Source organism: Coturnix japonica, chromosome 9 (genome assembly GCF_054131305.1).
Source record: "Coturnix japonica strain WE chromosome 9, WE-NBRP24, whole genome shotgun sequence".
Taxonomy (NCBI): Eukaryota; Metazoa; Chordata; class Aves; order Galliformes; family Phasianidae; genus Coturnix; species Coturnix japonica.
This window is the reverse complement of record NC_140671.1, coordinates 795670-820000: the sequence shown is the minus strand read 5'-3', so window position 1 is coordinate 820000 and position 24331 is coordinate 795670. Positions and strand designations below refer to the sequence as shown.

Below are 24331 nucleotides of genomic sequence, written 5' to 3'. Positions count from 1 at the left end.
AAGCAGGATCCTAATGTTGTGCAAGCTGTTCATTTGGAGAAAGGGAGGAAAACTCCAGAGATCAGTCAGTTTGTCCATCATTTAAGAAAGCTTTTCAAAACGAGGTTTTCAGCTGATGGGTAAAACTGCACTTAAGTATTTTTATTTCCAGTAAAATAAAATCAGGTTGAGGATTACCAGGCTGGAATTTTAATTTGAATTTTTTTTCTCGTTGCTGATATAAGCCCTGTCTGTTAATATCCATCCTCCAGTGGTGTTCTTGTTGAAAAGCATGACACACGGTATAAAGAAATTCTTAGTAAGAGATTTATCGTATATACACTCCAGTATACATCTGTTGTATTTCAAAGGGTGTTATAACAAGAATGTGTAGAGAAGATCTACAGTATGTTGCTTTGAATAGAAATTAGACTGAAAAAAAGAACCATTTTAGAACAAATGTACAGTACTTCAAAGCTTTCTAAACTCTCTTAGGAGCCATCTCGTTTAAATGTATAATACACTGGAGGATTCTTATGAATAACTTGTATCCATAATAATCATCAGGGTAGTTCTACACATGACTGCAAAGTGAGCGTTCATTTCAAATATTTACCAGGGAAGGTCTTTAAGCTATTGTTTATGAGAAATAGGGCTTTATCTTCATGGATGTTTTAGTAATTAGTTGGGTTTTATGGAATGCATAGCAGCGCTTTCACAATTTTATCTTTAGTTCCAATCTTCTATTCTTTTCTGGAATGCCAAAACAACATCTGTATTTCCTGCTACAGAAATGATTGGCAGCCATGTTTCAGGCAAATGTGTGTAAGAAAAAACAAATGGCAAATTTCATCTGGTAAATGACATTTACAGCCCTGAAAGTCAAAATGTTGGCTTTGAAAAAACACGACTTGATGGATCTTGAAGGGGAAAAAAGGAATATTCTTTTGGTTTTGTGATTTGTCCTGGGCTATGGAGGAAAATCAGTTTGTTTTTGTAAATGAAACAGTAGTATCTGATAACAGGTTAGACAGTGTTGTTTCATTTTTTTTTTTTTTGCAATGAAAGTTCAACAAAGAGGATATTAGTATAGAGAAAAACATATATATATATGTTAATGTGCAGATAATTGATGTGGTGTGCGTAATGAGGTAGCAGCATAGAGAAAATATACTGACTGCGTTAGTATCTGTCTTGGTGGGGGAACAAAGTACAGTGTCTTATAAGCATGTTTGGACAGAAATTACTGCCTTATCCGTTTGGAGCACAAACTGCAGGACTGGAATTCCAAAGATTTGGCCTTCCTCTGCCCATTTACCCGGAGAAGTCCTTGGATGCCACTTCTCTCTTAGTTAAAACAAAGCCTTGTTGCTCTTTTTCTCAGGGCCGACCTGAACTGACACCCACAGCAATAGCTGCAGGGAAACTGCTGGCAAGGCGTCTTTTTGGCCATTCTTCGGAGCTGATGGACTACAACAATGTGAGTTGTCATTTCTTCTTTTGGTAATAAAACAAAATATTTCTCTATTTAGAAAAAAGAAAAGAATATTTAAATAAATCGTGTTTTTCCATTTGGAGTCTAATTTTGACAGAATCTTAAGCAGATAAGTGTGATGGAGCTATCCTCCCCTGAAGTCACATCTAGCCTACAGCTGCTTCCTGTGGTTCACAGTAATGCTTTGTGTTTCCCTGCAAGCAGGTACCTACCACTGTTTTCACTCCCTTGGAGTATGGTTGTGTTGGACTGTCAGAAGAAAAGGCCATGGAGTGTTACGGATCAGATAATGTTGAGGTATGAAAACACTTTTATTTATGGTTGGTATCAGAGTTGCACTGTGAAAAGATAAAAGTTTGACTGTGGTATTGGACTGACATTTGTGGTCCCCAGAATACTGTATTTGCAGCTAGGAAAGAGTTCTTGAAAAGAGCTCAGACTTCAAAAATATTGCAGCATGTCACAGTGGAAACTATTACCTTGTGGGCGTAGAATTATTAATAGTCTGACAGCTTCAAACTAGCTGCCATTTTAATAAATTATATTGCACAACAATATATATTATGTGCAGTTGTGCTCCCTTTAGATGTCAGAATTACTGGTCAGGTTCTTTCATCTAGATTTTTTGGATGTCCTTAGAAATATCCAGTGTTTTCTTTGTGGCTGAAATAACTCTGGTATGTCTGGGCACTGCTTGTTGAAGAAGAAATCTGTTATATATTCACAACATTCTGATAGAAGGGATGACATTAAGGTACTTATGATGAAGAAATTCACAATGAATAATCAGCCAAAATTCAAACAAGTCACCTCTGAAAAGGTTATCTTTATTCAGTCATCAAAAAGGCCGTCAGTATGAGACTCAATAAACTATGGAAATAAAAAGTGTGGTAGTCCCATGTTCAGTCAGTTATCAGTTCTGAGTTTTTGTGATTCTGAAGTATAGCTTATACTGCAACAACTGGTCTAGAATTGTACTCTGAGTTTCTGGATATTGGTTCCTTTTAGAATAAAAGAAATCACTGTCAAACAAAATTGCCTGCTTAAGGCAGGCATGTGAGGCATAGGATGTTGCTGTTGTATACATATTGGAGAGGAAGTTCAGCCGATAGGTTTGCTTGGATTCCCAGCAAGAATCGTTGAAGAAAATAGTTTTTTTCTATCCAAACTGCCAAAATTAGTTTATGTTGTCTTGTGGTATATGTAGTTACGAACACGGAAAACTTCTTGGATTGCCTTATTCAGAATAAACAAGTTACTACTTAAACAGTTGGGAGAAATTTGAAGAAGCAAAACAAATGTCATTTTGAATTTGTGGCATCAATTTGAGTAACGTGTTCTGTGGGGTCTTTCAGGGATTTTTTTCTCCTTAAAGAACCATTAGATGAAAGTTTTCTGTTAAAGTGTGTGCTCTCCCTATTTTTGTTCATAGTAACATGAGTGATTTTTTTTTTTTTCATTAAGGATTATTATGTAAAAGAGCATTTTTTAATATAGTAGTGCATTCTAACAGAAATGTTATTTTTTTTTCCACACCAGGTATTCCATGCTTATTATAAACCTCTAGAGTTCACAGTGGCTGAAAGAGATTCAGCTCAGTGCTATATAAAAGTGAGTGTTGTAAGCTTTTAACTTAATGTAAGATACACAATATGACCAACTTTAAGAGGGTGTATTTAGTGGGGAAAGAATAGCCCTGAGGTGGTTGAGATCTTTTCTTGGTGACAGTCAGTTTCTCTAGAGTATCTTTAAAACAATATTCATTACATACCCCGCTGTCAGTGATTTCTTTTCATGATAATAAACATCATGTCCTTAAACGGGCAAAAACATTTTCTATGAGTTCTCTAAAAGAACTGAATTGTGCATTCATTCGGGCCCTCGCATATGCTTAGTTACCTTTTATTGTTGAATGCTTCCAAGGCTTGACTCCTGTTTAGGTTATATGGCTCATGTGGTAAATGCATCTTGCCAAACAGGCTTCTGTAAGCGTAAGGAATTATGGAGTCACAGAATATACTGTAATTGATAGTGGTCTTTGGAAATACTGCTGATGAGGTGCCAAGAGTACCTGCAGAAACTTGGAGAATTGCTAAGGCGTTACTTCAGTGTCAAAAAGTGTCTAGTCTAGCAATCGGACTAATGAAGGTCATTCTAAGATGTTTTGCAAACAACAAACAAGAAGGCATTCAGTGTATCACAGATTGTGGCCAGTGGCTCCCTGAAGTCTGAAAGAAATACACTAATAAAGCTTTGATTCAGAGAAGTGCTCAAGGACAAGCACGAGGTCTATTGAAGTCAGCAAGATTTAAGCAAGTGTGTAAGTTCTTGGCACAGTGGGTTTTGACAGCTGAACTGGGATCTTGGGGCACTGCAGTTTCATTTAATTCAACTTCATGCCTTATCTTTAGATGTTCTAAGAAAAGATTGCTATGTAATGTATTGTTTTCAGATGGTGTGCTTACGAGAGAGAGACCAACGAATCCTTGGCCTTCATTTCATTGGACCAAATGCTGGGGAAGTTATTCAAGGATTTGCTCTTGGAATCAAGTAAGTACAAAAGAATGTCTCTAGCTTCTAAAGCCTGCTTTTAAAGTTATTGTAAGATTATAAAAGATAGCTGCCTATTTTTGGCAACGCTATAAAGAATCCATGCTTTTTGTTACTTTTATGTAGTATTGCACATATTTTTACTAAAAATACTGCAGTTTTTCATTAAGATATACTGGATTGCGTTATTGTAATACTGGATATAGTTAAGAAACAACTGAAGAAAATATACTGTTGGCTCGATATCATTAAAACAAAAGAAATAATTATGTTACCAATCTTAGTTTTCTCAGAGTGAAGCTGCCTTTGCATTCTGTGCTCAGGATAGGAAATCACTGTATTGTTTTGCAAGTCTTTTTAGAAGGGTGTTTGTGCTTTCCATAGAAAACCTTCTTTCATCTGCCAATCATTTCCTTTCCTAATCTCATGTTTAAATGTGCACAGCCATTGCTCCTTAAAAGCTCAGCAAGGACTTGCATGAATTTTAAGCTTCCAGGTATGAACTAAACACTAGGATTAGGTAAGAAAGTGGTATCTTGTAGGATGCTGTGAGAAGGAGCTGTCTGACTATTGCGATATTGAATTTACCCACGTAGGTGAACCTTTTGGATTGTGTTTATTCAGATTTGAGTAGTAGTGCATTTTCCCTTGTAATTCCTTTGTTGTCCCTTCAGAACTGTAAGAAATGATTCTGGGTCCTCTCAGGTTAGATGGAGTATTTCTGCTATCTTACTCCTGTAACAGACTTGCTGCTTTTTCATTTGCTTTTTTTTTTTTTGCTGCTTGTTCACGTTATCAGAAATATTGATATCTAAATTATTCCATTGCTAAATTGCAGTACTTCTAAGTAATTTGTATTGTAAGAAAAGCCCTGCAAGTTAGGGTGCCAACATATTCATGTAGATGCTGTCACTATTCTTTTGCAGTTTTAGCTTTACTAGCATAAATTAAATGCAGAAGGATTAAGAAGGCAGGGCCTCAATATCACATCAGGAGTATCTTGGAAATCACTGATTGCAGTGTACCCTGAGTGCACATTTTCAACATGCGTTTGTAGTCCATTAATTGCCAGTGGTATAGATTCTAGAACTGCATTTTTTAGGATGTTGTTGTTTTGAAGTTTTATCCAAAATAACCAGTGAAAAGCAGCATGTGAAACTGGAGTGCTTTTCTGCCTTGCCTGAAGGAAATTAAAACTTTAGCTGCAGTAAGAGGTTTTCAGCAGGTCAGATCCTTATATTGTTTTCTATTGTATTTCAGAAATCCAGAGTTTTCAATGTGCAGCTCCCTCTCTAAAAGCTGCTGTTCTCCATTGTCAGATATTAGTTCTTACTTCAGTCCCTTCACAGTTTGATTTTTTTCATTGTCTCCACTTAGAGCTCCAATTAGCACCTGTGCTCAGCAGTGGTTTTTACTTTGGGTGCTTCCCTGGGTTATGTAGGTGGGGACACCAGGAGCCTTCTGTAGCTCTTTTTGTTGTATCTTATGCAGAGATAGAATGCTGTTCCATAGATAATTTGAAACAATTCTTATGTTTAGGCCTATTTCAGCTATTTTTACAGCATGGCCTTCCAGGAATTGCAGCTGAAAGGAAAGTGATTGAATCTCAGAATGTTGTTGGACAAGAAATTAAGCTAGTGGGATTTTTTTTCCCTTTCTCTCAAATGATGGAATTTTTTCCCGTTTATAACATTGGTAATTTCAGTGCAAGCAGTAGACTTTGTAAAGAATATTCTGTGTGGAAGAATATGCTGGTATTGCTTCCTTCAGCAGATTCTTGCCTGCAGTCCTAATTAAGATTATCTTCCTCTGTGTGTGCGCGTCTGTTTCCATATGGAGTTGCTGCAACACATGTATGTACAGAAAAAGCTGAAGGTTGCAGTTTTTCCCTGTTTGTTTTTTTTTCCTGTAGGCTCAGTTGTGACTTGGGATAAATTGCTTAATTCTCTCTCAGTTCTTACAACAATTCTTCTGTGCCTAACAGTGTAGTTAAGCTGGGGGTTTGAATTTTGCTGTGGAAGTGCCTGAGAAATAATAGACAGTAGTGAAGAATAAATGCAGCCTCCTACACCTGATAAAGTGGATAAGTGCAAGATTAGTTTGATGTTTTAGGAAATTCTGTCTGCCTCGGGTGAATCATGTATGACTTCCTGGGTCTTTTTTTCTTTTGGTAGATGTGGTGCTACGTATCCTCAGCTAATGAAGACAATTGGCATTCACCCTACCTGCGCTGAGGAAATTACCAAGTTGCATATTACAAAACGTTCCGGCCTGGATGCAACAGTAACAGGTTGCTGAGGTTAAATACCATCCCTGGAAAGGAGGAAAAAAAGCACAAAATATATTTGGAAAGAAAAGGGGCACTTGGAGTTGAAATAGCTTTAATAGCTTGAGTTCCAGGAACCTTTCTCATTCCCCCCACACTTTTGCAATTCACACTAACAAATCCCTCTCTGTGTAGCAGGTATCAGGCATGGCTTTCCTTAGGTTCTGGAGTGGTGCTGTGGTTCATTACCAATCCCAATACTGACCAGTAAGAGTTTGTGCTTGTAGAGGCAGGTTCCCAGAAGGTGCCAAACAATAGCTACGGAGTCACCCCTTTTTTTCCTTTTATTATTATATTTTTAATGTAGTATGTAATTATCTGCAAACTTTTTCTTTTTTGGCCTATTGACAGAGTAATAACCAGTTGCAAGTTCCTACTAGTTTTCCTTCTGTCCACAAGGGGGAGATGCTGGCTAATTTGTGGCTATGGAGAATCATTAGAAACCCGATGATTAAACTTCTTTTGCTGAAGAAATAAGTTAAATAAGTGTAAGTAGCCTGACAAAGGCACAACACAAAGCAAATCGAATTGCAGGCCAGGCTGCATTTGCCAATGTTTTGATATGTGCAGTCACTTCATTTCTTGCAGCCTTTATGGTGGAGTTAATTTGTAGAAAAGGGGAAGATGAACTTCAGGTAAAATGAAACGTGTCCTTTTTGCAGTTAATCTGTTCTTGCATGTGTAATCTGATATTTCCATAGCTGCTTTATGTTCTGCTTGTTACCCATTTTGGAAGAGCAGTCTGATGATCATGTCTATCTCTTGTTATGCCCTTTCAGATTTGTTGGTGTAATTTTTCATCTACCAAACCATAATAATCTTGCACAGAAATACTTCGAGTGGTAATGTAGTCAGAATTCTGCCTGAATATTGCAACTTCCTTTAGAGGAAATGGTATCAAAATTTTGTATCTGCATGTGAATGTATGTATACCTGCGCCTTCAGAAATTTGTTTCCTTTCATAGAGGTCCAATGAGAATGATACACCAAAAAACCCTACCAGTTTTTCCCAGCTATGAAAGTATTTTCAATATTTGCAGTAAATTAGCGTCTTTTTGTTTGTTTGTAAGATCTCTTAATTTTTCAAACCACTGAAATACAGAGCACCTCACCATGCAGAGATTTTGCTGACATCCCACCTCTGACTAAACTGTAAGGAGATGGCTGCAAGATCTTTCTCCCGGTGATTACCTATTGCAGTTCATTTTGCTGCCACGAGTGAAAACATCAGCATTTACTCATGTGGAAAGGGCTTCTCTCTGTCATAGTAATGTATCCAGCAGACTGAATTGTCTGTCTCTGCAGAGTGATCAATGGAAAGTTTAGTTAATTTTCAGCCTTACAATGAATGAAATTATTTGGGACAGCCAATGAAGAGATCTTGAGATGAGGAAATGTGTCCTGAATGTATTCAGTGTTTGAATCTGATGCCTGTAAGCATCCTTCAAATAACAGAAGTCTCTTGGTTTTATAGTTGCTATGTGGGCATCATGAAAATGATCCTATGTTATGTACTGCAGCCTAGTTTTACTCCGCATTTAATGGAAAGCATTGCCAGCTGAAGTAGAACTAAATGTTTATTCACACCTACATAAACCTAATGTCAGAATCGACAGTGAGACAGAATAAGGAGAGTAGCGTGATTTGTGCTTTTTTTCCTGAAGGATCCTTTTCCTAACTTTCCGGGATGGTCCTTACAAACTGTTTTGAAAAGCCTGGCTGATGTCAGCTGAGATGGGCTGATGTGTGCCACGCAGCACTGATTATGTGTGAAAGTTAAAATAATCCTAGTTTTTTTCTCAGGATTCCAGCTGATGATGGCTTGTTTGTCAAACCACACCATGGTGCAGGCAAGTCTGAGCACTGCTGGGTCCCTCGTGTATTGTCTGATATTTATTGTGTTGTGAAGTAATGAGTTAATAAAGAAAGTATTTTTTAGTAAATGTTTTCCTGTTGTTGTTAATTTTGCACATCACTTCAGCTCATATATGTACTTTTTTTTTATCTTAATGCTGCTTCTGGTGATAGAATTACATGTGAAGGAAACTGTACTCAGATTAATAAGGAAATGTTGGTACCTGCCTCCATCTGATGCATAAACTGAATAGCCATTATTCCAGGCTGGGCGATCTTCTAAACTATTTTAAATTTGAATTCAAAACAATTCTAGGTGAAGTAAGTATGATTTCAGGTATGGTCTGATGTTAATTACTGCTAATGAGGTCTAACAGTTACAAATGATAGCTGTTCTTAATGGTAAGTTATTGTTTTCCATTAAGTTTTGCATTTTCTCTTATAAGCACGTACTGTTTTCTGCATCTTATAAAATTTTTCTGCAGTTGCTATTCTTCCTCCAGACAACAGATCTATGTTTTAATCACAGTAACCATGCTAACAAAGAAGTGTATTTTTAACCAAAACATTTAAACCTTGTACATTTCCAGGTTTGAAGACTTCTCTCTTCAGAGGCTCGAGCTTATCCAGCAAAGTCGTCAGCCTTGTGCCCAACTGTATTGCTGCTGGTCTGAATCCCAGCAAAATCAATGTACTCGGTGTTAGCCATTAATTTCAGTGAGTTGCAAGCAGATGTCTTAAGTGCTTTGTTAAAGCGGAATCAATGTAAGCATATGCCAAAATGTCTTTCATTATTAAGGTTGGGGAACAGACTACTATTACCATTTGAAACATAAAAGATACAATAGACATATATGATTAGGCAATGAAATATGCCTTTAATAAGCATAGTGCAGACAGTTTATTTTGCAGTAAGTAAACTTGTATAAAATTCATTGACTTTTTCATTCTTTCAGATCTATGTGCTCCCTTTTAAGAGAGGATTTTTAGCTTTATGCACAGAGTTTTCCTGATGTTCTTCCAGGAGAAAGGCTGGAGTTGCATGCATTTATTCTAGTGCCAAACCTGAATTTTACTGGAAAAGGAGGAAGCAGAAGAGCAGACCTTGTTTGTGCAGGAGAGACAGGGGATAAGGTAGGGGGTTTGTTTTTGTTTGCTGGGGCAGCATGAAACAGATTTAGTTTAATCTGTCTAATTAAAAAAAAAGAAAAGAATATTTCTGTCCACTGCACGTCAAAAAGCAAATTATGTTTCTGCTGTGGAACTCAAAGTCAAAATTGTCAGCTCTTCTTAGTTCTAATCCTTTACATTGAATTTTGATGGGCCAGCTGAAATATTCCCTTCAGCACCTTATTGCAATTCTTGTCAATCATCTTGCTATGAAAACATGTATGTTGCAAAGACTTTGGCAACACTGCATCTGATTTCAGTCTTTAATCTCATACCTACCTTAAAAAAAAACACAACACCATCCCAACTGCTGGTGATCTGTTTGGGATGCGAATAGGATTCTGTTTGCTATGGGGAAACAGAAGAAAATGTTGTTAGGCTATCTTAGACTTAATGTTATACCACTGATCTAGGGAGAAAACAATTAAGATGGTGAATTGGTGCACAAATTAAGCAAAAGATTTTGTGTGAGGAAGTAAGAGAACACAGGTGTCTGTTCATGATGTGGATGTAAAGTGTGTCCTTTCGAGAACTACTGGAGTGAGGAGGGTTGTCTTATTTTGCATGTAGATTTTCTTTACAAGGAGTGCTGTTAAGTAATGTCCATTTCCAAACATGGTTTATGAGTTAATAGTATATGCCGCTTTGTTTGGTGTAGTTTCTTACAGACTAGACATAGCACACCTGAAATGTTCTGGTTCTACAATGGAAAATTAGCATCATCCCTAAGGAGCTGGAATAGAAACTAATAAGGCACATTTCCAGAATCCAATTGCATCAGTCAGATTGGTATAGTATGAAGAGAAAAGTGAACATTCCCTGGGGGGATTGTGCGAAATGGAGACCAGTCTTGTTTGAACAAGGTACTTTGCATTGTTAGCTAGGTATAGAGGTACTGGGAGCTGCAGCCTGCCAGAACCAGCATCTCCAAGGAGGGGGTGGGGGACGTTTTTTACAGACAAAAATCATTTAGGGAAACTCTCAATGCTCTGCAAAAGAACTGTCAATGTACTTACTGTTTTTGTGCCTCTTCCCCCATTTTCTTTCAGAGAACACAAAGGACCAGAAGGACCGTTGTGGGATATTTTCCTGTCCTTCTTACCCTTACCATAAAGCAAGGTGGGAATCAGGCTTGTTCTTCCTTGTTTTGACAGCAAATAGAAGAACAGCAAGTTTCTTCTTCTTAAATCTTTCACAAGGGGACTTCTTTCTCCCAAAAGAGAACCTGATTTTTGCTTCTTCTTTCTCATTGGATTTATTCAATAGGAATATTTCTAATGCAGGAAAAATAAGGAGAATTTTCTTGACACTTTGCTTGCATTCATTCCTCGTCCTGTTTGTTCTGCATCTGTCTGGGATACCATCAAGCTTTCGGTCAAGATTTTGACCTTGTTCTTAGTTAGAGTTTAAACTGTGTTCAATTTTTTCATGTCTGCTTTTCTTTAGTAACCTCATTCTATTTCACTTAGTTATGTTCTGCCCTGTTTAAGTGTTAATGAGTGAATTCCCTTTAGGTGGGGTAAGAGTCCAGGATATTATTCTTGAAGGAGCATTTCAGGGTTTTCTGCGTGCCTCTTCATTTAACTCCATTCGGCTTTCCAAATCTGGAAATGCCACAACATGGGAAGGCAGTTCCTAAATAAGATTTCTCCTTAGCTGTGGCCTAATCTCTGTTGAAGAATAAGAGAACAGCTATTTATGAGCATTTATGTGAGGCTTTTTTGAAGTGCATTGCCTTTCCTTAATGACAAAGTACATCAGATTCATGGGTGGTGACGAGAGTGCCTCTGGATTTGCATGACAGTGGTGGAATGCAACATCAGATGAAATTTGCTTGTGAAATGCAAGGCTGTGGTTGCTGTCACTGTGGTTACTCAGAGCTCTGAGGTCTTGCTCTTTTTGCATAAAGTAGCAAATTGTCAAAGCACAAAAGCTACCTTGGACTGTCATAAAACTGGGGTTTAAACATCCTTGTGAGGCCACCTCATTGCCTTGCTTTCTAGTTTTGGAAGTCCTAATATTTCTCAAGTTCATAAGTTGGATGCACTTTTGCTTTAAGCTATTGAGTTGATATGTAGGAACAACGGAAGAGGGTGCTCATATGGATCTGCATTATTGATTGAAGCACTCTCCCTCACTGTACTTCAGTGAAGTGCAGCCAAGAACAACAAGATAAGAATTAATAAAAGTGACAAGGGAGTTTCTCAGTCTGTGCTGGTGCACATTAGCCTGGATGAAGAGAAAAAGAAGCTGATACTTGAGTCTTTTGAGTCGTGAAGGGTCTGGTCAGTCCTTGAAGGGGAAGTACATGAATGGCCCGGTTGTCATCGCATTTTATTTTTCCTCCAGCTTTGACTAATGGTGCATTTCCTCTGGCCTCCCACAGGCTGTCCATGGCTGACTTGCTTTGTCACTCTTCACATCTAGTCCACTGCCTTTACTGTCCACCCTGTTCCCATGGCAGGGACCCAGTGTCCTCTAAAAAAACGCACAGGCACAAAACATCTGTCATTCTCCCCACTTTCAAGCGACCACTTCCCATATTGTGTGGCCTTGCAGGCTGAAAGCAGTCTGCCTCCCCTCTGCATGCCTGGAGTACATGCTTTACTCTCTGCTTGATAAGGGAGCTCCAGCATTCTGCCTGTAAAAATAGTAATGGGCATCTCCCTGTTGATAAACAGCTCGGCCTTTATTGTGTTCATGGGGTGATAAGTTGTCTGGATCAACAACCAGTTGTCCATTTTACTTCTTTTCAGCCAAAGTTATTAGGGTCAAATTAGGTGTGAGCTGTGAAATTAATCATTATGAGCACAAGCAACATAGTGTGCTGTGGACAAAGGAAAGAAAATAGTTTAGAAGTGGAAAATATTGTGGGGCATGAAGAACCGAAGCAGTCAGGAAGGGGAGGAGAAGAACAGCTGGCAGTGCTGTCCAGGGTTGTTTATCTAAACCTATGGGCTGTGCTGGATTTGTTCTCTTGCACCTGTGGACCATGAAATCACAAAACAAGGTAGTTCTTTAATTCTACCTACTTTGCCCAGATACAACAAAGAGAGTCTCAATTAATCCACGTGCAATGCCTCATAAGGAGAGGAGTGTACCTGCCTTCTGCTTGCTTAAAGGCACTATTAGTGGTGCACTGATTATAGTATTCCTTGCGCATCTCCAGTGTGGCCCCACCAGAAGCATTTCATGGGACTTGTAATAATTATTCACTTCAGAAGGATCTGCAGCTATTGCTTCTGATGCAGACTGAGATGTGCCCAACCTGCATCTGACAAGTGGGCTCTGAATTACATGGATCTAGTTCTCGTTGGAAATGAAGTCCGGCAAATCTAAATTATTAGGTAGAATTTCTAAGATGAGACTTCAGCCCACCCTTCTGAGGCAGCACTTGGCAATTTACGTACAACCTCTACCTAGGAACTGTGTCTTATGAATCATGCTTTTTCCTTAACAATTGCCTCTCCCTGTAGAGCAGGAATCACGGTACTGACTGGCAACAAGAGATTATGTGGAAACACGTTACATTTCTTTGTTGAATTCCAAGCTTGGAAGAAGGAGTATGCAGTTCAAAGGTCAAATGTATGAAAGCAAAGCCTGCTTGATATATCAAGAGCTCTTTGTAAATTTGATTCTAACTTGAGAAGCTAGAGAGCTGTGAAGGGGCGAAGGGCAGAGGAGATAGCACAGTACCCACTGAAACACTTCCATTTTGTTTTCTGAGGTGAGAAGCCTGAACTTTGTACCTAAAATATAAGCTGAAGGTGTGCTGGATTTGCTTGGAAGCGCTGCAAAGCTATTCTCATTTCCTGTAGCTGTTGTAAGATTGGCCTTTTTCCATAGCTGAACCTTGGTTCTTAGCTAGCCAGAATGAAACAGCAAAAGAAATTCCCTCTCTCTTTCATCTTATATTATATCTAGCAAGGAAAGAATCAAGACTTTGAACCATTAATTCCTAAGTCTGTGCCTTGATTTCCTGTAGCAGAAAGTCTTAAAGGTTTTGTCTTCTTCTCTTACCAAAGCTAATTGTTAATTGCATCTTCTTTTCTTTAGCTACTGCCACAAGGAAAGACTGCCTTCTGTGCTGACAGATCTGCCCTTCTGTTATCAGACGCTGCTCTTTTGCTATCTCAGTTTCATAACAATTACCTTTGCCTGAGAGTTAGTGGATCAGCCACATTGGGCAAAGCAGTCCTTGGAGAAAGAGAATGATGGATGACAGAGCGATTCCCTTCAACATGACTGGGGCACTGAGGTTGTGTCATTTTTTTTTCTCTCTTCTTATACCTCCTCTGTTTCCTTACCCTGCATTCTTAACACGAATCATAATATTTCTGCAAGAACAGAAATTCTGCCAATTATCTAGTATTTACACCAGTAATACTGCTTCCTTTTTTCCCCATAACGCTCACATGTTGTTTGCTCATGTACCGGCCTTCCTCATGTGCCCAAAAAGGGACCAGGCCTGGTGTTGGTACTGTGCTGTGTTTCTGCTCGATCCCAGGGTTGAGTTTGTAGTGACACAATTTTACTGGCACAGAGCTTGGAAGATGTATGAGAACAAAACAAAGTGTGTCTGGAAGTATCTTGTTCTCAGAAACATCTGCAGGCAGTACAGATTTCCTTATGGAGATGGGTTCATGTGACTGGATCTCAGCTGTATTGAGAATCAGCTTTGTATTCATGTCCTTCCCTAAAATACTCTCTAATAGTTGATTTAAGCAGTCTTTAGCTGAGATCATATTTCTCATTTGGGATTCCCTTTATGCATCTGTCATGAAGACAGGGATTCTCTGCAGTCAGAGACCAGCACCACTGAACAGCTGGATCCATTTTGGTTTGACAAGGGGCATTGGGCATTTTTTGTACATGTATTTATGGCTCTTGTGAATGTTCAGAATGCTTTTTATAAATATTAAAAATAATCAAGGGTTCTGGAAAGAATTCATACTGCACTGCCATCATCTGCAAGAGTTCTTCCATCTTCCTCTAGAATACGTATTACTAGTTGACACTGGGAACTAACTGGTCCAGTCTGTGAATTTCTAGCAGCAGCTAGAGGAAGGGAGGCTACAAAGGGAATTGCTATCTCTTGATCATCAGAGAGAGCAAATATAATACAGGCGGCAGTCTGGCTGCCCCTGGAGCAAGTCAGAAGCAAGAAGCTTTCAAACAGGCACCTCTGAAAGTTCCCCAGAGTTTTGCTCTGCCTGCTGCACCCGCTGTGGTTATTTGGTAGGTTACTTGCCCTGCTTGTCTTGAGGTGGCTAGAGTTGAAGCATATGTTTTCTATTTAGAGCTTGGAGGATGCCCAGGTCTAACTTGGCATGCAGTCTGCACTGGGCATCAGCAGTACAGATGTGGAAACCACAAACCCGATTAATATGAGCCTAGGGTAAAAAATCAAATAAGCTTATAAATAAAACCAGACTTGCAGATTATTTGTTTCCATATTAGTCTATAATAGACCCTACTTGATATGTTTGTTTGGTTTGGTTTGGTGACCGACATTGGTATTTATATTTCCAATAAAAATTTAAATCAGAATAAAACAGACCAAGTAAGCTTAAATTATTTGTGCAGAAGATGATTGCAACTGTCTGAAGTGTGTAATTACTTACATGAAATGTTAGCCTGCTTTGAACAGAGATGTGACAAATTCCTCACTATTTAATTTACCATTCTTTCATGGCTCCAAATCCTACATTCATATATAAAAATGGACTTCTAAACGCAATCTAATCCTCAGTGAACAATCCTGAGGTGTCAGATGGCTTGATGGGTCAAATTCTTGATGCAAACACCATCTGTGTGATCTTGGGTGAGTCACTAAATGATCCCCACATCTTAGCTTGAAGTAGTGATCATGTGTTAATGGCAGGGGGTGTACAAGTACCTACTGAAACTGGTGCTGTTTTAAATCCTGCCAGGCTCCTGCTCAGCTCTGGATGTGCTAGAGAACCCCCACTGCTCCTTTTCACTGTAACTTCAGCTGCTGCATCAGAGCTAAGAAAACTGTTCAAAGAAAAGCATTCCAAGGAGCCATCTGAGAAGGTTCTTCAGCAGTGCTGATGGGTGTTGCTTTAAATGGCCCTGAGACCTCCTGGCCCTTTATCCAAGGTGAGAATGACTTGATTCAACTCCAGTGAAGCATGAACATCTGTAAAGAAAAATCTGTGGTTTAGCAGCAGCAGGACATCTAGCGTATTCTGCCTGTACTAAGGCACTTACAGATGGAACATCTACCCCAAACATAACAAGTCTTTGAAATGGGACTTGTACCAAAGCTTTGTATGCATCTACAACTGTAGTATCTACCACTGACTGGCTGAGCCTATGTAGCTTTCAGACTGTATCAAGGGGATGTAGTTGGAATTATGCTTCTGTCTCCCAGACGTCCTTAACAGACATCTGAGGGAAATAAGCACTTCCACATGCTGTTTTGGATCTCATGTGGGCTATCAGGGGAGCATGTAGTTCTTGCATCCCAGTCCTGAGCCTTGTATAAGCAGTGATTTTTTTTTAATGCTGGTATAGCTTTGAGGTAAATAAACTATACTCTCTTCCTGCCTTTGCGCTGCAAAAAGGAAGGGGAAAATCTCTCACACACTTTGGTAGGTTGTCAGTGCCAGAGAAAAGACACCAGCAGATATTCCATTCAAATGTCCAATTTTTCTTTCCAGTTGTTGTTCTGGATCCCTTTTTCCCCTCTTCTACTAGTTGAACTATGGCCTCTTCTTAGGAAACAAGTTTCCAGCTTTGCAATGGCCTTGACTTCTCATTCTTCCAAAGTCAAGAGGGTCACTCAAAGTAAACTGTGTTGTGCTGGGTAATGTTTTTCCATGTGGAAATGTTGAAGGGCCACTCTATGCTGTCTGCCTAGAAAGGCCAGTAGATGCCTTCAGGTTCCCCAGGTGCATCTGTGTTTGTTTTCTAACGTTATTGCACATACAGTATCGTTATGTCTAAATCTTGTCTTTTTGAACAGAGTCATCTCATTGCATCTAAACTAATAGTCAGCCACAGGGAAAAAAAGGAGAGGATTACTCATCACTGAAAGGAATTAACTCTTTCTGTTGCCCAAAGAAGCTAGAGATGGTATCACCTTCCTTAATTGCGAAAGGATGTTATTGCTTTTTTCTTGCAAATTAGTATAAATAATTTCTATCGCTTTAGCAGTCAGAAGTAAAATGCAACAGTCTGTCATGTGGGAATCAGACAAGACTCTCAAGATATGGTTCTCCTTTCTGCAGCACATGCCATTGAAAGGCAGGAAATTTCCCTCCTGCTCACCTTATTCTTTTTGTAAATCTCCTTTTCCCTGTAGGCTGTCTCAGGTACTGCTCTAGGTTTGGCATGTAGATACAGCTAGAAATGTGTGAGACTTCTTGGAACAAAGTGTCCAAGTGCAGAGTGAGTGCCCAATGGGCCGTAGCAAAATGCACAACCAAGTCAAAGAAAAATGGAAAATATTTCATAAGATTCATCTTTGCATCCCTTTTTCCTCTCTTGATATACGGCCTCTTATTCACAGCTGCCCGGACCCAGCCTGCGTGTAAATATGTCAGAGCACCAATGAGACGGAACATGGACACAGAAACGCCGGCGGCTGCTCCAGATAAAACGCTGAGCTGAAGCCGGGGCGTTTATTGTAAATAAAGATCAAGGCAAAGCAGCAACGTTTGTGTTCGGCTTCAGCCTGCCAAGGTTACTGGTCCAACTCCTTTCACGACTACCATATGTCCACATGCATTTCCCCCTCCAGAAAGTGACATGTTACTCTTATGACAGCCCTGTAGCCATTGCAAGTTCCTCGATACTTTCCATGTGTTGTTTTGCAATAACCTGGAAACGCTGTTGGCAGATGGGCCAGTGGGTGCATGTGTGTGCATGCACGGGAGAGACTGCCAGCCATTCAAGTCTAATGCTGCTGTACCTTAACAGTAACTTTGCAGCGCCTGGGAAACATTAATGCTTTTTTTTTGTTCTTTTCAGTAGAGGGCACTGGATCCTGTAAACAGGAATTGGTGCAGTGCAGCTCAAAGGGCCTAACAGCTTTAGCAGATGGACTGATTTTTTTAACTCTGGATATTGGTGATGTGGAAGAGAAGTCTGGCTCCGTCTGCTGAACACCCACTGACAGAGACATCCAGTGGTATGTGTCGCAGGTGATAAACTTCTTTTTCTTGCATGTTTTGTTTTAATTAAAGTGGCAGCTAAAAAAAAAAAAGGGTCACTTGGAAACCAGGCTGGTTAAAGCACTGACCAGCTGGCATCCTTCTGAACAGCAACACCAGCCAGCTGGCAGAACTGGGAGAGATGCAAGCACCTACAAACCACAGCCTGAACAGCACAGGCTGGCACGGAAACTGCTTGAATTGTAAAGGCTTGTTCCAACACCCCGTAGGCGAACTGCAGGAGTAGTCAGTGAGGAGTTGGCTCAGTCTGTAAGTTCAGCCTTCCACATGGCCCTTGATCCAAAATGCCCAAATTTTCATCTTACCTTTTCTTCCAATGAATGCTTTGCTCTCAGTAATACCCAACGTGCTGCACTGTCAATATGTTCCACCCTCTCCTTTTTATCCCTCTGTGCTGGGGTTTGTATTTTCCTAAATGGTGGCTCAGATGAACTATAAGCCAAAGTGACAGAAAAATATTAGAAACCTTGCTTTGTTTCAGATGGTTTTTTCAAATGTATTTCACACATGTATGCTGTCACATAATTATTTCAGTAAGGGATGTTTTAATGCTAATAAGGAATATAAGTTAAAAAAAAACCTTCCTAAGCCTTCATCTGGCACTAGACTAATATCTTGAAAATTTGGCACAATTAACTTGCATAATTCAAGAATAAGAAATGAAGTTATTCTTTTCCATACTTAACAGGTACTGACCTACGTTCGTGAGCTGACATAGAATCCTTAGCTTTAAATGACAGCTCCAAATGCTCTATTAGGCAAGAAAAACGAATACAGTCACAATACATGCTTTACCTCTGCTGAAGAAAACTGGAAAGCCATGATTTTTTCTGTAAAGCAGCTGGTTAGTTATTGAGGGACTCACACTTAGACAGCTATACACCTCATCCCACCCTAGCAATTGCCAGACACAAGCTGGAAGTTAAATGTACTAGAAAATGTGACTGTATTTTACAGCATTTACTGTTTCCTGAGCTTAGCAGGACTCAGGCGCTTTTCCTTCCCGTACTTTCTCCCAAATCTGAGCTCTTGCCCTGGCAATGCAATATGATTTGAGAGCTGCCCATACGCCAAGGCTGGCCATTGGCCTGTAATGCAGTGTGCAGCTGTTCCTACTTAAATCAGGTAGAAGCCGTTGGTTGCTTGGGGTTCTAGGTTTGTTCTTTTATTAAATAGCAGGCCCTAACAATTGCTGATGTTCACCAATCTAGAAGAAGTGTGATGAAAGGCCATATTATGTCAGGCTCAATTGTATCTTTTTATCTGTCCTACTTGGTACGGCATGTTCCAGGTGGAGACTGGCAGGATGCTAGTGCTAAAACCTGCCCTCTAGCAGCAACAGAAGTATCCTAGGTCCTCGTGCTGTGTTCAGATCTCAGCTCCCTTTGACTGCCCCTCTCCCATCAAAATCCTTTGATATGTGGCTACCTCTTGAGTTGGGTCCTTTCCTATTCTGAGAAGGGAGATCGGTATCTTCAAACTTCTTTACATACGTATGCTGTTGAAATGATTCTTACAGTCTGTGTTAGGCTAGATCAGGTTTGTGTTTTGCACCCAACTTCACCTTCTGCTATAGATGCCTGATACTGTATCTTCATTTCTGGTACCATAAATCATTATTCCTTAAGATCACATAATACAGAAATAGGTAGATGGTAAACTTGGCCATAACATGGTTTGGTAGCAACTTCCCTTAGCAGTTTTAAAGTGTGGGGTTTTTTTTCCAGGTTAATGGGGTATATGGACAGGAGGCTTCAGCTTAATCCCCTGGAACCATGACAATTTGAGGTGTTGCCTGGCTCAGCTCTCGGATGGGAAAGGAAAGAATAACTTGATCATCTCTCCAGTCATTTCCTGATATTTGCTGTTAGAGAACAGATGTGATTTCCTCCAGAAGGGTCTGCTGAGTGCTCCCATGCGTCTGATCTACTATGCAAGGTTGGTAGCACCAGCCCTCCATAAGATTTCTCTCTCCTGAGGAGAGGCTGGTGTCAGCCCCAGCTAACTCTCAGAGGCTTGACTTCAAACTGGTTGGAGTTCTGTTAGAAGCCAACCGAAAACGTGTTGCTGTTATTATCTGACACTGACTGAAACAAAAGCCAAATGTTGATGAATGTCTGATCCTAAAAGTAAACAGTTTGGGTTTTTTTTTTCCCTTTGCAAGTCAGGGGCCCTCTAGGGTTTTATCTGATTTTGGCAATCTGTTGCACATTTTGGGGCCTGGAGCATGGTTTTAATTGTTACATCACAGAAGTTGCCAAATAATGTTGAATGCTCCTTAAAAACTCTCTCAATTTTATGGAACTTCTCAACGGCTTGACTAATACAATAATTGCTGGAACTCTGCTATGTTGCCTAGTGGCAAATGGAATTTTTTCATAATGATGCTGTCTGTCGTTAATAGCAGGATTTGTTCTTTCTCTCAGTGGGAGAGAGGCCAGAAACCAGTGGGATCTGTCTTTTTTACTGACAGCCAACAGCAAACGGATAAAATAATCAATTACATCTACAGCTAGGTAGATAAAGTATAATTTATCATGTCAAAAACAAAAATGTTTTTAATTGGGCTGTTAATCATTTTGTAATTTTAACTAAAGAGATGAGGGCACTATTTTATGCTCAGACATCACTAATATTTCATACAATATTAACTGATCTTATTATAGTTTTAATAACAGTGTTTACTACTAGCTGCCAAAATAAGAAATGCCATTCCTGCTCTCATTAGCTGAAGCCTTTGCAGTTATGAAGGACTGCCCTTCTCTTTCACTTTTCTCCCACTGGAGGGATCCAGAAGAAGAGGGTCCAGCTGCATAACTAGCTCTAACAGTTTCTAAATACCATGGTCTGTATGATTAGGAGTGTGCATTACCGGTTACCATCAAACATGTCACTGAAATGATAATTATTTTTTTAAACAGGAAATCTTAAAAGCAGATTAGTGTAACAGCAAAGGCTGAAAGTGAGGAGTTTTGATTTCTAGCCACACCTGTGTTGTCGTGTGGGAAGCTGGGCAGATCACTTAATCCCTCCTAACTTGTTCTCCCTGTCTGTAACATAAGTATTAGGTGCTTCATCATGCTTCTGTGGAGTATGTTAGTGGTGCACGATTCCTGAAAATTTGATTTAAAAATGGCAAACATCCGGGGAGCTGGCAGCAAAAGGAGCCTCTTTTATCAACGAGCTTTGAGGATGGAGATAGGAAGTTTACAGCTGGGGCTAAATCTTCCCCATATAACTGAAATATATTTATATAACTGAACATGTCCTCATGATGCCTGATAAGTGGGAAATCATCTACCAGAAAAATCTCACAGCACTGGAGTAATTTGGCCGTCTACTCTTTTGTTGTTATTCATATCAATTTAATGACCAGATGACGCTGTTTAGGACAAGATCTCTATTTTACCTATAAAATCTGCACATAGAAAAATTCCAGACATGCTAGGAAGAGAAATGTGATTCCTGAGAGCCCCTGTGTTTGAAATACATGGCATCACTTCCCTGCTTCAGAAGTGTTGTGCACCCATTGAACTCTTGGTTTCCCTCAGAAAAGCTCTATCTGCCTTCAATCAAGAGTTGTTCTCTGAAGTACTTACACGCATGTAACACTGTCTGCTAAGAGCAAATTTTGCCTTGTGCTGCTTTTTGTGGTTGTTGTTGTTATGGCGTTAACTTTATGTCCACAGCATCTCCCAGAGTTGCATGTAACACAGACAGGGCAGGACTGCCCTTCCAGTAACTGGATCTTCCCTGAGAGTGGGGGGAAATATCAGACACTGAGTGGGTTTTTTTACAGGTTTAATGGCATCACCGAGGCAGTATTTAGACTGGGAAATGGGGAGGAGAAATTCTGGGACTGACTTTCCTAAGCATAAATAAATTGGAGGTACATGAACATTCAAACCATTCCCAGAGAGTCACGTTGCACAACTTAATGGGCCTGGTGCCCTCACCTGTGCCTATTTTATGTGACTCTTAACTCTGGCATTAAATAGAAACAAGACTTGTGCTAATGACATCCACAGCCCATGGTGAAGAAAATATGCTGATACTTTGATACAGATCCCCTTTTAAGGAGGGCACAATAGACAGCCGAGGCTTTTTCCCATCTGTTAGGTGAATGTTACAGTTCTTTGCCCAGAAACGTGCCCTCAGCAACACCCCTCTACTTTCAGTGTTACACTAGGTAATTTTTAGTAAGAAAATGGTAGTAGCCTGTGTTTGACACCTTGATTTTACCTTCTTTCTCCATTATGTGAAAGGAGGGAAAAGGAGGAGCTGGGTTGGCTGGGGGAGGGGAGCAAATAATGTGGGGAGGGTGTTAAACAGACCAGCTGCTAAGTGTGAAGTATCTGCTTTCTAATTGCTTCTGTTGGAATTCAGGGGATAAAGGCACTGGCTACACTTAATTAATAAGGCAGGACTCACATAAACTCCAGCTGTGAGCACGGGGCTGCTCTTTAAAGGATAAACTCAGGAGGTGATGCAGAGAGTTTGATTTTGTTGCACAAAATCCCACCGCACGCTGGTGGTGTGTGTCTGTCTGTCCACTTCAGCCTTTTGGTCTGAACTAGACATGAGGTATCTGTTGCTGTCTGTGCCCCAACCCAAAGAAAACTGATCTGTCCTCAGAAATCAAAGATGTGAGGCTGTGTTTCAAGCTAGGATGAAACTGTTGGGCTTTCACCCTAGTGGAGATGGCTGGATCAAAGGTTTGCTCAGATTTAATAAAAATATGGGCTTTCACAAAGGTGTCATCATTCATGTCATCTGGCCCCATAGACTTGTACATGTTCAGTGGGGGGGAGCTTGCCCCTTCAGTTTCCACCTAGAGGTTGAGGGATGTGAGGTTCAGGGGTGTGAGAAATACAAGAATCCTGGCTGCCATCTCATTTAAGGATGAGGACAGTGTCTTTTTTTTTCTTTTTAAGTAATGATCAATCATGTATGAAGATGAACTCCCACCCAGCCTCCCTTGGGCCCTAATATTTTCATTTCATTCTGCTGCTGCTCATTATTTTATGGTTTTGTCCTTGGCTGGTAACATTTCTCTCTTGTTCTTCCTTACATGCACCATTAAGAATGGAAAGAACTTGTATTAAAAGCTCAAGCCTCATATAGATCTCAAGCTGTAAATAACGTTTTATACAGATTCTAAGATTATAAAATCCTTCCAGTTTGCCTCCCCCCTACTTTTACAGTTCATCTGATTAGAGTGGAGATATTCTTTTGAAAATTAACTATTTCTGTTTTGATCTTGCAGGCAGCCTTGAGAAGATACGGTCTGGTTGTGTACGTTGGTAATCAGAAGATTTGCCATAGGAATCCAGAAACGCTGCCTACAAGAGAACTGACTGTTGGCCTGGAAAGAAAACACCAGAGGAACCCTGGAATTCTGAGATGTAATTGACTTTCTAAATACAGGCAAGTTGCAATTGAAAACCAGTTATTTGGGGAGAGAAATGCATTTAAAATACAATTCTTTGGAGGGGGCTGGCAGGCACATCACAGGTGAAATGAATTAGTAATGTGAGGAGATAGTTATGCTCAAGGATTAACTAATTTTGGACAGCTGTAGGAGTCAACCCACTGAGCTCTGTGCATTGCCTCGCTGTAGCTATTTGTCCTGCTCCTCTGGATACCAGGGCACCACAGAGCCAGGCATCTGAAGCACAGCTTTTCCCTACAAACACAATCAAACCAGCTGCTGCACTTTGCAGAGATCCTGACACTGTAGTGCTGAGCTGCTCTCCATTCCACCTGATGAAATCTGCTCACCTCAGCCTGTGTGTTGGGGTATGGCCAGTCAGTCAGGCTTTGCTCGTATGGGGCCGAGCAAGGAGAAATATCCTTAGCAGAGATATTTATTGCAAAGCTGCTGAAAGGCCTCACAGTAGACAGCCTACACAGCGAAACTATCTCCTCCAATTAGTCCGTGGTCATCAACGAGGTAAATGACGGTGCCTTCTGACCCAGACAGGGTGGAGTTTTAATAACAGACATAAATCTGTTGTGCTTCTCTCCTCATGACCTAACATATGCTGTCAGGGCAGTGCATGGAGTAGAATTTATGTGTACGATAAAACAATAGAGCTTCAGTGCTATCAGCTGTTTGATGAACTTTAATATGCATTTGCTATAAAAAAGGCAGCAAGTACCAGAATGTGATACCCAAATAAGAACCCTTGATCCATTTGCATGACAGATCTTCAATTTACTCACATTCACGTGAGAGACCCACATAAAAATTATATCCATGCTTAAATTCACTTAGAAGCAGCCTGAAATGCCCCCCAGTTGCAAGTGATACCGCAGTACTCAGCTAATACTCATGTTTCCATGGCTGTGCTTCTTCCAGCGGTTCCTTTATGCTTTCTGGTGTGCTGCCAAACACCTGTGGATCCGCACAACAAATATTCCTGCCATTTAATTGAGACTAGCACAGAAAGGCTCTAGCGGGCCGGCTGCAGGCCTAATCCCAAACCTCTAAAGAGGTTTAAGGCACTCTGGTTTCACCTAATCCCGAAACCTAAACCAGAATCATTGAAAACCTCCATGACACCATAGGAATGGGCAAATAAAGGGTTTCCACTATGAAATTATTAAAAGGACACGGTGTATCTTTTGGATTTGAGACCTGGGGCTTTACCTAAGGAGCTTGGAGCGCACAATGCACTGTTTGTTTTAAAGACGGGGGTTGAAAGCTTTATTTAACTACAGGGCCGGCTCCTTCCACTGACCGACCGAGGGTGA

At 40.2% G+C, this 24331-nt stretch overlaps 1 protein-coding gene and 1 long non-coding RNA gene across 8 annotated transcripts in view; both read left to right on the top strand.

Moving 5' to 3' along the window:
* TXNRD2 (thioredoxin reductase 2) overlaps positions 1 to 8293 on the top strand; it is a 52745-nt gene extending 44452 nt beyond the window's left edge. For all 6 annotated transcript variants that reach the window (XR_014949050.1, XR_014949049.1, XM_085555539.1 and 3 more), the window contains 5 exons: positions 1364 to 1459; positions 1679 to 1771; positions 3014 to 3085; positions 3927 to 4024; positions 6199 to 8293. Coding sequence is in view for 4 of the 6 variants with exons in the window: in XM_085555539.1 (XP_085411665.1) it covers positions 1364 to 1459; positions 1679 to 1771; positions 3014 to 3085; positions 3927 to 4024; positions 6199 to 6328 (489 nt within the window). In the remaining 2 variants the exon portion in view is untranslated. The remainder of the gene's footprint in view (positions 1 to 1363; positions 1460 to 1678; positions 1772 to 3013; positions 3086 to 3926; positions 4025 to 6198) is intronic.
* Positions 8294 to 8799: 506 nt separating this feature from the next.
* LOC146759635 (uncharacterized) lies at positions 8800 to 22971 on the top strand. 2 transcript variants are annotated; one of them, XR_014949058.1, is made up of 10 exons: positions 8800 to 8921; positions 9229 to 9338; positions 10424 to 10493; positions 12851 to 13101; positions 13431 to 13632; positions 15308 to 15497; positions 16912 to 17084; positions 17373 to 17532; positions 19303 to 19513; positions 22842 to 22971. It is a non-coding gene; the product is annotated as an uncharacterized LOC146759635 (long non-coding RNA). The 2 variants fall into 2 exon arrangements; XR_014949057.1 differs by adding an exon at positions 10033 to 10237 and having other exon boundaries at positions 8878 to 9338.
* Positions 22972 to 24331: the final 1360 nt, after the last annotated feature.